Genomic DNA, 14,865 nt, shown 5'->3' with positions numbered 1-14,865 from the left:
TAACATGTAACTCATGCACTGCAGTCAGCTACAACAGCCCCTGTGTGGTATAATTTTCCTGCCAAGCCATTCTCATCGCATCTGCAGATCAGAAACTAAAGCAGTAACCTGGGGTGATTATCAAAAATAATTGTTATGATACATCCTATTCATAGGTAAAGGTGAGAGCAGTCTTCAGTTCCAGGCATGGTGATTGGCTTGTTAAATATAGCCTTTACTGGAACTATGATTCAGCCAGTCAGGGAATCACTTGTAAAGAAAAAAGAAAAATCTTGCACTTTTTGGGGGGTATGGAGTCTCCAAGAGAGATAATCCATCATGGCCCTGACTAACCTTGGAATGAGTGAATATATGTGTTGACAATGCATGCGTATGTTTTTAATCAGCAGTACATGAGGGGAAATACAACAGAGCCGCAGTGTTCCAAGTCCAAGTCCTATATTTACAGCCAAGCAAATTGTGGTCAGAAGCAGTAGATGCAATAAACAGAACTTCCCTCTTTCCCTCTCCCTCTATTTCTCTGTCTCTGTCTCCCATTCCCTTCCTCCCTCTGATGGCAAAGAAAACAGCCCACTTCTGGGGTGTGCAGCAAATTAAATTTACTGTAGTTAATAGAGTGAGCCTATGCTGCTAAATGTCAATTTCCTGACCAAGTCCTTCCCCTTGGAGAATGATTAGCTAATTTAAGGCTGGGGATAAATGGGCTAATGCAGGACACACACAGATAAACAGCCACAGTTGGACCCCATTCCAAGCCCTTCCCCTGCTTTACATTTTATTGGCCTTATTATCTCCAGGGAAAATGGGTCCCCCTATGACCTAAACATATTTTCATTTCTAATAAAAGGCCCTTGCTGGTTGCCCCCATGTGCAGACCTCCTCCCTCCACACACGCGCACGCACGCACGCACACACACACACACACACACGCACACACACTCCCCCCTTGCAGCCTCCTTTCCTCCATTCCTTCCTCGTTTCATCGTCCAATCCATTAAATCGAAGCTCTGCAATTGGCTGGGACCATTTTCCTGGTGAATTATCAATAGAGTAATTATGCTCCATGTTGGGAGTTGGGCTGAAGCTTATCGCCGCTGACCCCCCAGCGCGCGCCAGGATATGATCCCTCACCACAGCCCATTGGGGTAATTATGTGGTCGGGTGTGAAGCTGGATGGTGTTTTACCTTTATCTGTATTCTATTTCTGTTTTCACTGAAAATTGGACATTAATGGCAGCTACGCGATACCACTAGTGTCAGATACAGGTGAACGCCTCCAATGGAATCTGACCCGAGTCGAATCATTATTCACGGTTCGCAGTGTACGGACGAGCAGCACATGAACCCCCCACACAAACACAGAAAAAGACCAATCATCCGCACTGTTCGTTTAACCTTATCTGGCACCTGTTTGAGCAGACGCGATGGACATTCACACAGTTTCCTCTCCTTTCTTCCCAACCTCCATCCTCTGCTGGGAATACAAAAAGTTTGCGTCCGTGGTGTTTTGTTTTGTTTTTTTTCCCCCCCTGTAGAAGAAAACACCAACACAACATCTCGTCTCCTCGGTAACACCACGAGTGTCGCACCTGTCCATTACCCCAGTGCAGCAAAGCAGTGATTAATGGCAGTATAACTTTAACTATATCACATTTCAGAAGACACTGTTTCCCCTGTTTGACCAGCGATGCATTAAGAGATAGACATGCAGTATAAAAATGACCATCTCCGTTTTCTTGCAAGATACTGTATTTAAGAGGGCACGAGGGAAAATGATTGATCATTGTAACTTTTAATTTGCTTATTCCCATCACCGAAGGCTTGCTAGAAATGTGTCAGGGGAATGAAATCCTGCCACACTTCTAAACTAGCATCCAGGCCAGCCTTATTTAAAGATTAGTGGTTTTTCTGGAACTTTGTGTAATAAAGCATCTTCTATTTTAAGCTAAAAATAAGTGACATTTGAACACTTTGTCATCTTCCTAAAGATGCAACAAAATGATTAGCTTTTATTAGCTTTTTATATCATCATTAAAATGAGTTTGTCTTGTTTTACGCAGAAATTTAAACATCAACAATGCACTCCGAAGGGGCAGCTGAGCAGATGTTAATGATGATATTTATGATATGACTTTAAAAATGATTTGTGGCATATCAGATGAAACAGAAACGATAGGCTATTCATTATTAACTGGGACCTGCTTGAAGGAGGAGGGGGGCACATAAACTTAAAAATCCTTATTTATTCAGACAGCATGATCCAGAAACAATAAAAAAGCAGGACCTGACACCAATATCCAAACTATGTCTGACCTAAACTGACATAAAAACAGCATAAATAAAAAAGATAAAACTTATTGTAATAACTTGTAAGTCATTTTTAAACACCACAGAAAGACCGATTTTTGAAAACCTCAACTATTACAATAAAAACAGAATATTATTGCATTGCCTGGGAAATGTATTTGACTAGAAAAATTTAACCTATTAAGTTAACGGTAAAGCACTGGATTTAAGTACTCTACAGCCACACACACACACAGAAGAAAAAAGCTCGCTAGTCGACTTTTCCGAGCAATAGACAGATTGAAAAAGAAACAGGCCTATTGAAAGCGAGACGATCCATATTTGAAGAACTTCATTAATGCACTGTTCCCCGCCGAGTTATTTCCAGTGACAGAGCACACAGCAGCAGCTTCATGTTCAAGTTAAAAGTCACTTTTCTTTTTTTTTTTATACAATTTCAATGTGTCTAAAAGCACCTTGAGTGAGCAATGTGCATTTCCTGCTGCCAAAAGACGTGGAAAACAGCTGTTCCTGCCCGACGCTGCCTGCTGAATGGAATGCAAATATGTTAACCATCCAGAATTTATTACTTTTGAGTGCTCTTCAAACGCAACGGCAGACACAAGTTTAATTTATGATATTCCTCTAATTATGAGAGCTGTTGAAATCATTTCCCAAGCTGCTTCCTCCTTCCAAGCAGCCACAATATCTGTTCCCTCGGTTCACAGTACACGCACAGACGCACACACTCAGACGGATTCAGTCATCCACTGTGCACACCCACACAGAAACATAAATATACATACACACACACTAGCACACAAGGAATCGCTGCAAAGTAGCTGATTGTGAGCACAATTAACACAGCAAAGACGGAGCATGAAAGATTCACAGAAATGTTTTTTCTTCATTCCGCTCTGCTTCATAAAAGCAAAGTTTAGATTTGTCATAATCTTCAGTTTGCTTTTAATTTGGCAGTCGTCAACACAAACGTCTGCAATGCCCTGCTACGCTGTGAAACAGAAATGAGACCCCATGCAGGCCACCCACTCACTATCTCCCATACACACCCAAACACACACACACACGGCTACAGCCACAAGCCACAAGGTCAAGTCATTTAGCAGAGTTCAAAGGCCTTCAAAGATCCCTCAGATCTATATGAACCTAAACGGCCAGCCAACGATGAGAGAAAAGATGACTTTCTGCAGCAAGATACAGTTTCCATGTGTGTGCACGCATGCTTCTATGCCCATGTATGTGCATGTGCTGCTGGGTGCTTGTGTGTTGATTACCCACAGTCTTCACTGTCACATATGCGCAGTGTCACTCAGCCTCTACGTCGCAATCCTAAACTTGGCCGTCTGGTGTGCACTCGCAACCTTTGACCTCCTTGCAGCCGCAGCTTGACATGACACCCATTAGCAGCTGGAGCTGGGGCTGGCCCAGCCACTCGCTTTGACACAAGGTCAAGTAGAGGTCACGCTCAGACTAGGTGCTAACTCGCCAACTCGCTCACAGCCACTCACGCAATTGAAACCCACTTTTTTCTCCCCCTCTTTCCAAATCCATCACGGCTCGGAACAATTAGCTACGCTGAATCAGAGTTGTTTTGGATGTCGCCGTCCCCATCGGTAAGGAGGGAGAGAAAAGTAGAAGGACAAACAAGGAAGAGGAGAAAGGACATGGAGCAAAAGGTGAAGGACAGCAGGAGGTTAAGGAGGGAAAAGAGGGGAAACGATTTTTTAAAAAGTTGGAAAGTCAAGAACAATCAGAGTTTAAAAAAAAAAAAAAAAAAAAAACCCGAGGAAGAATGAAAAAGAAATTGGGAGAAGACGGAGCAGACAGCCGTACTTCACATCAAGCTGGCTCCAATTAGCAGGTGTGCTCTCAGACGCTCACTCTCCCTCTCTCTCTCTCTGGTCAGGGAAGATGTATTTTTCTGCCTTTTATACGCATGTATTTATGAAGTGGTAGGAGATCTGAGGGCCCTTAGCATAACAGCCTTTTATTGTTTAAATGTGGACTGCTCGGCCCCGTGTGCTTAAGTGATTTAGGAACCTCACAACTCCGGTATAAGAAAAATCATAAACGCTGAGACAAACCATGTGGGTGGACTGTAAAAGGCACAGAGGAACGGGCCGACAAAAAGCAGACACACATTCCACTACTAAAGGGAAACTACACTTAATTAAACACCCAAGACACAACTGGAACAGTGCCCTGTAAAAAACATGGAACTATTAGTTTCGCCTCTTCGGTGGAATAACATAAAGTTGTCTTCTAACAGAACAGAGACTTGTCTCATAAAGAAGTTTCTAAAAATCTTTTTTTTATAAACCGCTGTCGAGATTGAACAAGGAGAGGAGAGAAACACTGGAAGAGAGATCAAGAAATGAATAGAAAGAGAAAACACTCGTACCCTTCGAGGAAACCCCCCCCCCCCCCCAATTCTGTCACTTCACATAATCTACATGTCCTGTGCATTGAACTAGAAGTAGGAGAAGTATGATTTTCCCCCCTTTACTGCTCACAGACAAACACAGAACTTTATGACTCGAGAACTCGAGACGCTCCAGTTTCGTAAACATTGAGCAGAAAAATATACAAACATATAGACCAGCTCTGGTGAAAATTTAGTTTAGTGTATATCATAAGTCAATTTTTTATACATGCGGCATGCTAAGTATATGGCTTTTATATCTAAGGGAATTTCACTGTTTGAGGACATTTCATATCTTTACATTTTATGTTATTTAAATCTAAAGATAAAGATATTAGAATTCACGTTTTTAAAAAAAAAAGTTTGCAAGTTACTGTGATGGCATGAATGTCATTCTTTACACATCTGCAGTGCCACGCTTTGTGTCAATATCCCACCAAGTTTATAGAGAAATCTGCCCAACTTCCACTCCAACAAAACCGTTGACTGCATTTAGAATAATTACATTTCCCAGCTTTTATTTAATGCCAAAATCCCAACGTCAAGTTCTCTGTTCAACCAGTCACAGAAATGCTCTGCTCCTTTGTTCAACCAATCACACGACAGTTGGCCACGTATCCTTTGGCTGATCCATCTATCTCCACTTCCTCCTCATGTCCTCGACTGTGCCAAAACCCAAATGGATACATAGAGCAAAAAAAAAAAAAAAAAGGAAGACAAATTTCAAATAGAAAACCTCATGCGCATGCTGAGAAAGTGTTTCATTACTTTTAAAAAGATTGTCAAGGTTTCAGTCAAGGCGCACATGATCCTCGTTTCATTTCTCTGCCATTCTCTCTCATTTTTCTTCTCTTTTTCCACAAATAAATTACCAAATGTGTGAGTGAAACCACGTGCGTGTGTGTGCGGTTGCTTTGCTTGTCCAAAGAGAACTGACAAGTGCAGGCAGTCGATCCATTAGCTGGCAATTTGCTCTTAAGTTGTCCGGGTTGGGGACGGGGGCGAGGGCGGTGGGGGAAGAAGGGTTTTTTGGCAAGACAATGCACATGACTCTGCTGAGGACAAGTTAAGTGAGGTGCTCACACACATAATCCTAGGCCATCACTCAAACACCCCTTTAAGACATGCACTCTTACGCACAGCCTAAATGGAAATCAGTGGCCCAATAACGAAAACAAAAGCCTGTTGTAAAAAATTTGGATGCATCTAATAATGTTAAAAAATCATTATAGTATAAACAGGGCCATGCCAGCAAACTTGAAACTATATGTGTTTACATATGCATCCTCCAAGTTCAAGTGTCCATATGGCCGGAGTAGGCACACAACGAGAGTACAAGGTAAACACGGCTGACTGAGGTTTGTCCATGCATGCTCTCTGAGCTCAGGTCTCCATGGACTGGCTCAAAACCTGGCCAGTGAATCTCACACACACACAGAGCACATAAACATACCTCCCGTCCACCCTCCCTCCCTGTGTGTGTAGTATGTTTAAGCGTGAAAAGAAGAACTGTGGACAGACGGTGGCGTTTATGTGTGCATAAATTAAGAGCAGAAGCTGTTAATTAAAAGGGGGGGGGAAATACGCAGGGATGAAATAAAACTTTGCTAATCGACTGCTTGGCAAGGTGACCTCCGAGTGCGTCGGCCATCGTTCTAGGACCTGCTGTCCTGCTGGGCGAGGGGCACAGGAGGGCAATGTGCAGGTCTGACTATGAAAAGAAGACAATCGGGTAGAGCGCCCCTCTTCTCTTTGCTCTCTCGCTCTCTAGCAATGCATCTCTAGCTCGCTCTACCCTCCTTCTCCGCCCAGAGCGTTATTAGACCCAGAGCTCTGCTGCGGCTCCAAACAGCTCAATGACAACACACAGGGCCTGCCAATTAGAAATAATTAGACAGTCATTTCAGTGGCAAGTCTTTTTAAGTGCATATATAACGATGCAATGATGCTTATTAGCCGGCCTGAGCCGGCGAGGACCAGGGCCTCAAACGCTTTGGTGCTGGAGAAAATAATTATGCCAGTGATCACAAAGCGAGCTGCACATCTCTGTACTTCACCTCCACGCGTTTCAAAAATCCACTTCATTAGCTCCCGTAATTAATCCTCCATTAATTGCAGGAAAAGCCCAGTTTACCTCCCTTCGTTTCTAATTATCATCTTATAAATAGTTATGGTTCTAATTAATGTGTTCATTAGGCAGGATATTTCTCTCAAAGCCTCGCTGGGAGCCAAAGGTCCGGCTCAGCTCTCTCTGAAGCCTAACCAGCCAGAAGGTGAGGCCATCCTGCCTGCATTTGCTTTTATTTTACTACATTCAACCTCCTAATTGGCATTTAAAACCCAATTTGGAAGAACTTCAAGAAGCTTAAATAGGAGAGAGAGACAGAGAAAAAGCAGGAAGGAGAGTGAGAGAGATACATTTGGTGTTCATTTTCCTATGCCAGAGCTAAAAGCGTTTCTGTCTCCGTCTTTCTCTCGGTCTGGCCAGACGGATGAGGCTTTTCACTGTCATAAAGTGAACACAATGAGGGCTGATTGCATGTTATTAGTGTTTGGCATTTCAGTGGTTTTATTTTCAAAACAGCAAATCTGTTTCTCTACCCAAAAAAATAACACTGGAAATGACATACTTCTACTGAGTTTCAGTCATCAAAGAACTAAATCGTGTCTTTGGTATACAAACAGAAATTAACTTTAGGCTGGTGTCTATGATACCTAATTAACCCTGAAGACTTTCACTGGCAGAGGTGCAAAACAATACAAAACCTTCTCAATTATTACAGGTATGATCTTGAAACTGTATCCTCATTTTATCATTTTGCATTTACTTTTTTAAGACAAGACTATAAACTTGAAGATTTTAAACTGTAATGCTATTAATACAGTTATTTTGGGTACTTGTATCACTCATCCTCAAATATGATGTTGCTCGGCACAAATTATATTGATTTACTGTATGTTTTATGTCTCCAGTATATATATATTAACATAAAATGTTAATTTGTGTTTATAACTTCTGCTCCTGGGCATCACCGCTGCTTCCCAGCAAGAAGGTCCTTGGTTCAAATCCACTGGCCGGCTCATGCCTCTGTGTGGAATCTGCATGTTGTGCTTGTGTGTGTGTTCTCTCCAGGTATTCTGGCTTCCTCCAACAGTCCAAAGACATGCATGGGGCTAGGTTAATTGGCAATGCTAACTGGGCTGTAGGTGTGAACGCAAATGGCTGGAATGGTGAAAGGTTTGACTGCAATAAACAGGCGACCTGTTCACGTGTACCCAGCCTTCACCCTATGACAGCTGGGATAGGGTGATAGGGTGTCCAGCCCACCCACACCCTGAAACCAAATTGGATAAGCTGAACAAAATTAATGGATGGACTTTTACTCAGTTTTAGCTGCTTCAAAACAAACGTGTTGAGTGACCTTCAGAGAAAACCGATTATTAGGACATAAATGCTGTCAATTTAAAAAAAAAACAACAACAAAAAAAAAAAACATACTAAAAGCTAATAACATCACAGCTAAGATAAAAAGATATTTTATTTTCCCAAATAAACCATTCAAATTTTGCATGTTCGTAGTGATTAGGGACAACAGTTGGTGTGTTTTATATTGAAAATCTCGATAGGTACTAGTGGTTAAACAGGCAGTTAGTCCAATTGTACTAATAGTGCCTTCCTATGTGATGATTGGAGTTTTAGGGAAATACAGAATTTCCTCATTTTACAACCATACTAATGAGAATGAGTATGAATGTTCTTTTCTAATTTTGAAGTAACTTTCTGCTTTGAACCCAGATCAATGTGCTCAAATGATTTCTGACATAATGATTAGGCGACCGAGATATTCCTCTTTGCCCTCTATGAACTGACATGAAAAAAATGTTAAAAAATGTTTAAACTACATTTTCCAACCGCCGCTACAACGTAACAAGCTTTATGTGTCATTACTACCCATTTGTTTAGCAGACGGATAATATGAGTAAAGGGACCAGTCTGTGCCGTCTGTGATGTTAAACTCGTCTTTGTTTAGGACCATCGAATTTTTGTGCGTGTGCGCGAGTGCAGACTACAGCTAGGTTTCTACCCAGGGGAGTGGGCTAGTGTGTTGTGAGCCTGCAGGATGGAGGGGTGCGATGGAGAGGGGGGTGGCTTGGCAGAAGTGAAGGGGAGGGTGAGTAGGAGGGGGGTTTCCTCTGGCAGTAGAGGGGAACACTGCTTGCGGCGAAGCGGGGATGAAAGAGGCTGTCTGTGTCAGTCACTTATTCCTCCCTTTGGTAAATAAAGGTTTCTGACAACAAAGCCGAGCAGCGCTTGACTGGCCTTTACAGCAGATAAATAAAAAAGACAACACAGAAAGAGAGTAAGACAGAGAGAGGGGGGAAAAGAGAGAAACACAACAACAAACGCGTTCAGATCTCATGACGCATGTTGATTTTTATGGAGTAGAGAAGACGTAGCTGAACTAAACCAGGTCATCTTTCAGTTTAAATCAACACTTTGCAAGTCCGGTAATAGGGGAAGAAGGAAAAAAGGGCTAAATGTCATCCTGAGGAAAGGGGAGAAGAAAAGCTGTTGAGAGTCTATGGGATAACAGACAGACGGATGGAAAAAACAGCCAGAAGCCTGCTCTTAAATTCCAGTATAAGACCCACTACAACATTGGGAGAACACAAGTGAGATTCTGTACCTTGAAGAAGAAAAAGGATGTAAGGATTGTTAGCAGTCTTCCTCATTTTATTTTGTATCCATCAGCCACACAATTTACCCCTTATGGCCAACTTATAAAAGCAAAATGTCAGTGTGTTTTTGAGGAAATCGGATTTCACATGTCATTTCCTCGAAACACACTCGGGCTCGTTTCCCTCATGAAGCTAGCGACACCCAAAACCACCTGCTACTTCTCGCTCACAGACACACTCTAAACTGTGCAAATAAAAATATATGTCGGAGAAAAACGCAGAGAAAAATTCCCACCCCGCCACCTGACAGGGGAATTGCTGATCCAGGTGCAATGAAAGCTGGGAGGCTTCACTTCAGCTTCCCCACAATAAAGTTGCTGATTTTCCTCCTCCCTCTTCTGTCTACTTGCACTCAGCTGCCCCACCATCCACTCCTCCCTTCTGCTCCTCACCTCGGCACTCCCTGTTCCAAGCTGCCTGGATGACCTTGTACACACTCCGTGTCAGTGCAAGGCAGAAAAAGCTATCTAGCAGATGTACGACACCTCATCTTATACGGGAGAAAATTGCTGAGTGAAATAAATACCAGGCCATCGCTCAACCTTTGCACGTACACGTGCACACGCCTGGAGTGCTTCTGTGATCTCCTGTGCAGAAAACAGAGCTCATGTTATGGTCTGTAACATCCAAATAACCTAGTTCTTCCAGTCTTGCTGGAGAAGTTCCACAATGAGGTTCCAATCGTACCGCTGTCTGTGATATTTACAAACACAAAGAAAGCCATTTGGAAATCATCAATCTAATACTCCCACAATCTTAAATTAATCTGAGTGTAGCCATCGATTTGACTTCTGAATCTCGTCTACTACAGACCTGAATAGGTCAGCGTTTTGATATTTTAACCCGTTTCATTATCGATCCACATTGTTATTCCTCCAAAATGAAAAGCTTTTGCTGTTGCAACCGAGCCTGGACATGCAAAAGTAGTTCAGTTTCTTTCTGAGTACTCCTTTTAACAGGAACACTCGAGGCTTACTTTAAAAAAAATCAATACAACCCAAAGATATGAAAACAAACTCTGTACAATTACTGATTATTATTTCCATCTTCGGCAAGTTTAAAATGCACTTATTCATTTACTAATAGCTGAAATACTATCCAAAGGTGGTGGAGATTAAAATCCACCTACACCTCTAAGGTGCTCCAATCTAGTTTTACTGACCAATCGAAGCACTTTATACTACAAGGTGCATTTAACAATGCATTCAGTTATTCTATAAACTTTCAGTTCTTTTATTATTTCACAAGCATGACCAATTTAACGTGCAGGTCTTTAGAGTGTGAAAGGAAGCTGGAGTACCAGCCAAGAAACCACGTAGGCACAGGAGAACATGCACCTCTCACATGAAAGGATCTAGATGGGGTTCAAAGCAGGAACCTTCTTGCTGTGAAGTGACCGTTGTAACCATTGCACCCCTGTGCTGCCAAAGATATGCATGTTCAGTTTATTAGTCATTCCAAACTGGCCACAGGTGTGAAAGTGAGTATGAATGATTTCAACAGACTGGCAAACTGTGCCATATAAGAGCTAGGTTAAGCTCCACCCCTCATGACTGCCCTGAACTGAATAAGCTGAAAAAAATGGATAGACTTTAGATTTGGAGTCATTTTCCTGCTTTAAGCAAGCATCGGTTTGGAACTCATCTTGACATGTGTGAGAGTCTGAGACAATCCTAACTCTGGTCAGCGTAGCATAGCACTTTAGATGGTGTGTTTATATCTCGCTACTACTAGGAAAATGACTGTTAATTAGAGGTCTCACTCACCATATAATTATGACAGCAGTGATGAAGTCACTCTGTGCTAGCAGGGCTAAACCCTGACGCTAGCACTCTGCGTTGCTAGCTCAACACACCCTGAAATATTAATGGGGAAAATGTAAGCATTACCATGTGCCCTCCAGTATATGCTCACCTACGTGTGAATAGCTAACATTACCCGAAATGCTCAGCTTCCTTTTGATGGGTCAAGTGGTGGATTTGACGCATGAGACATTCCTCCTCATCTTCCAACGGCCCTCTAAAGCTAACTGTTGTCAATGAAAGGCTGACAGAATGACTGACTGCGCCACACACATTTAACCCCTGCTGTGGCCGCCCATGAAAGCGGACCACACCGATGCTCCGTTGAGCTCACCTAAAGACGTTCCTGTGATCCGACTGTGATGATAGGCCGTGTCGCCTTTGTTGGACTGGGTATGCATCAGATCACTCTACTCTGCTGCTGCCATGCTCCACTCTGCTCTCCCCCAGTGGACTAGGCCGTGACACTCCCCCTCATATTCACGCAAATCTGCACATACATGCATTCTCTCAATCAGCCTCACACATGTTCACTTGACAGCGTGCTCACAGGAAGGCACGACACACACCCACAGAGCCTGATATGCCTGCTCACATCAAAGAGAATAAACATTAATGGCAAATAGGTAATCTGCTCCTCTTGTCTGTTTTACATTTCAGGGCTAGATTGACTGCCTCTGGGGGACCTGGCCCTTCTCTGATTGAGGGCAGGAAAAAAAAGAAGAAAAAAAAAAAAGAGTGTAAAAGAGAGGAGAGGAGAAGGAAGCAACGATAGATGTAAACACATGATAGAGCGTTATTCTTATTTCATGTATCTCTTTATTTTTTATTTATACAAAGGGGATTGAAAAGGAGGTAATAAAATTCCTTCACTTCAACCCACGATGGCCCACTATGGTCCTAATCTTCTCCCCAGCAATATTCCAATGCAGACATTATTATTCTTATTTCTTCTGAATAATATCCCTCTCTTCTCTACACTGGGGCTCACTTTTGTCTTTCCACTTTATTCCTCCCCCTGTTTTAGGATCTTCTCTGCTCTATCCCTCGCCTGGAGAAACTCAGCCTATTCTCTCCACACTTTTTCATTCCCTTCTAACTTCTGAACCCCTCTCTCCATCTTCTCCTCCAGTCAGTGCTCTCTGTATCTTCTTACTCTTCTGCTTCACATGCTGAAGGAGGTGCCAGGTTGGTGTGGCCAGGGTGGGGGGTGGGGGGGTTGGCAGGCAGCACCTCATATCCTATCTGCGTATCAATCATGAGCTGCTGTCCATGCAATCCTCCTCTGATCCATCAGCCAGCCTCTCAGGGAGCTCAGGCAGCCTCATCCCGACGCACACACACACACACACACACACACACACACACACACACACACACACACACACACACACACACACACACACACACACACAGCACTGACTAATAGCAGTCAGGGCACCTGTGCACACATCAACCTGCTTTCATTTCACAACCCCCAGCTGCTGTAAAATATGCAGTGTCCCACCAAAGTCATGCACAGCGCAGATGCAGCACTTCTGATAAATACAGACGGAAGAATAGTCACATAATTTCTCCACAACTGCTCAAATACCATTTAGCTTCGCTGTCAATTAAATTAAATATTATGCTCTAGATTCATTCTTAAATTGTGTGGTTGATAAAAGATTTAAAACAAAAAAATCAAATTACTATTTTTTGCCAATCAATCATTTCATCACTTCTGCTCTTTTCCCATTTATTACACAAGAAAACTGCCACTGGATTCTTCGAACGCTAACACAGGAGCACATGTGCCCGTGTCAACTTCTGCAGACACAAATTGTAGCTGCCATCACTTAACTGCATAAATTTAATCATCATTGCCATCATTTTGCACATCTCCACCTCTAACACCGCCTCAACCTCATAACGCCCCACCACGCACTCCCACCAACACCAGCCCGGCCCAGCCCACCTGCTCCTCGCTTACCGCTAAGCCGATTACACAACGCAACCCTCCTAATCACACTGCAGCGTTTGTAAACACCGATGTCATCGACTGTAGTTCTAAATCTCCCAAATCCCTTCCACCTTTCATCTCACACCACACCATTTTCAACTGATGTTTTAATCACCAGTGGTGCTGTGAGTGACTGCCACTGTACCGCAGAGAGCAGCGAGAGAATGTGTGAAAAATGTTTGGCTGAATTCTCCCAATAAATGGCCTCAGCATGCAGTCAAACACCGAAATTCGCTTATTCCAAAAGCCTGTGAGCATTACATCGGAGAGTTGAAGTGTGGTGCCTTTTCATGGCGCAATCAACCACACGTGTCAGAACATCCCTGTTGCATCATCCCTTCATCCTGACACCTCTGTAATCAAGATATTAAAACACTTTTTCCTTTGTGATTAAAATGATCTATGCTCTCCCCCGCAGCCATACACAAGTAAACAAAGGGCCTTGCTTGCGCATATATTATGACAACCTTTTCTTCAAATGTGCGTCTGTGCATGTATTTATGCATTTGTTTGTGTGTGTGTGTGTGTGTGTGTGTGTGTGTGTGTGTGTGTGTGTGTGTGTGTGTGTGTGTGTGTGTGTGTGTGTGTGTGTGTGTGTGTGTGTGAGGAAGGGATTTAAAAACAGCACAGTTTACTGGTTCATTAGCACCAGATTAGCTATGCTAATGACATGGACCACCACACAGAGACTTTCTCTTTATGTTTCTGAAAGGGACACGGGACTGTGAGTGTGTGCATAGTGTGGTGCAGCCGTGTACACATTTGTCACGTGAATAACTTTTTTTTTTAAAGGAGCAACAACATTAATAATCATAATTCAACAAAGTATGTACCACTAATGACGGTTTAATGGTGCTAATGAGTGAAAGGAGAGGTGCTTCCAGAAAAGGGTTTGGCAGGCAGACTGGAGTGGTGCTGCATGTGACCTGCTGTCTCTGCGTGTCACAGTCTCATTAATACTCATGCAGTAAGACGGATAGTCGGAGCAAACGGAGACACAACTAGATGCACACGCAATACAGTAATTCAGACCTAAAACATAAGTTTCCATGTGCTTCCATCTGATGACATAAGACATAAATATGAAATGATGTGTTGTTTAGACTACAATAAACTTTCAAAAAAATGTATTTTTCTGTAATAAGAAAAATCTGCAATGGCATTCCTTGCACTGATTTGTAATACAAACACCCTTAACCTTTCCAAGCTTCCCCCCCCACCCCCAAACCAACTTTTAAAATGATGTGGGTACCGTCTCTCTCACTCCTTTTCTCCAAGCGTGACTAAAACTTAGACAATCTGACTTTAAAATCCTGTTAGGAAACTTCAAGTGACTGGAAATAATACAGCAGTTTGAGGGATTAAGCAGAATGAGCAGAATGAATAATGTCCACGATGGTGCTACCTCCTGTCCCGGCTGCGTGACCTGTGTGAACGGTGGCTCCTCCCTTTGTCTCTCTCTGCGCTTCGACTCCTCCTCCTGCGAGATGAACTGTGAGACGAACTGCTGCTGGAACGTCTTCTCCTCCTGGGACAGGAAAAAAAAAATACACACATACATTTAATCTTATTATAGAATCTTTAAAAGCAGA

At 42.8% G+C, this 14,865-nt stretch overlaps 1 protein-coding gene across 3 annotated transcripts in view; it reads right to left on the bottom strand.

Moving 5' to 3' along the window:
- Positions 1–14,865, bottom strand: part of rsrc1 (arginine/serine-rich coiled-coil 1) — a 126,514-nt gene that overhangs the window by 102,470 nt on the left and 9,179 nt on the right. For all 3 annotated transcript variants that reach the window (XM_080288708.1, XM_080288706.1, XM_026193065.2), the window contains exon 3: positions 14,679–14,801. In XM_080288708.1, the coding sequence (XP_080144834.1) occupies positions 14,679–14,801 (123 nt within the window). The remainder of the gene's footprint in view (positions 1–14,678; positions 14,802–14,865) is intronic.

Source organism: Astatotilapia calliptera, chromosome 14 (genome assembly GCF_964374335.1).
Source record: "Astatotilapia calliptera chromosome 14, fAstCal68.1, whole genome shotgun sequence".
Classification (NCBI taxonomy): domain Eukaryota; kingdom Metazoa; phylum Chordata; class Actinopteri; order Cichliformes; family Cichlidae; genus Astatotilapia; species Astatotilapia calliptera.
This window is presented reverse-complemented; position numbering and strand designations above follow the sequence as displayed.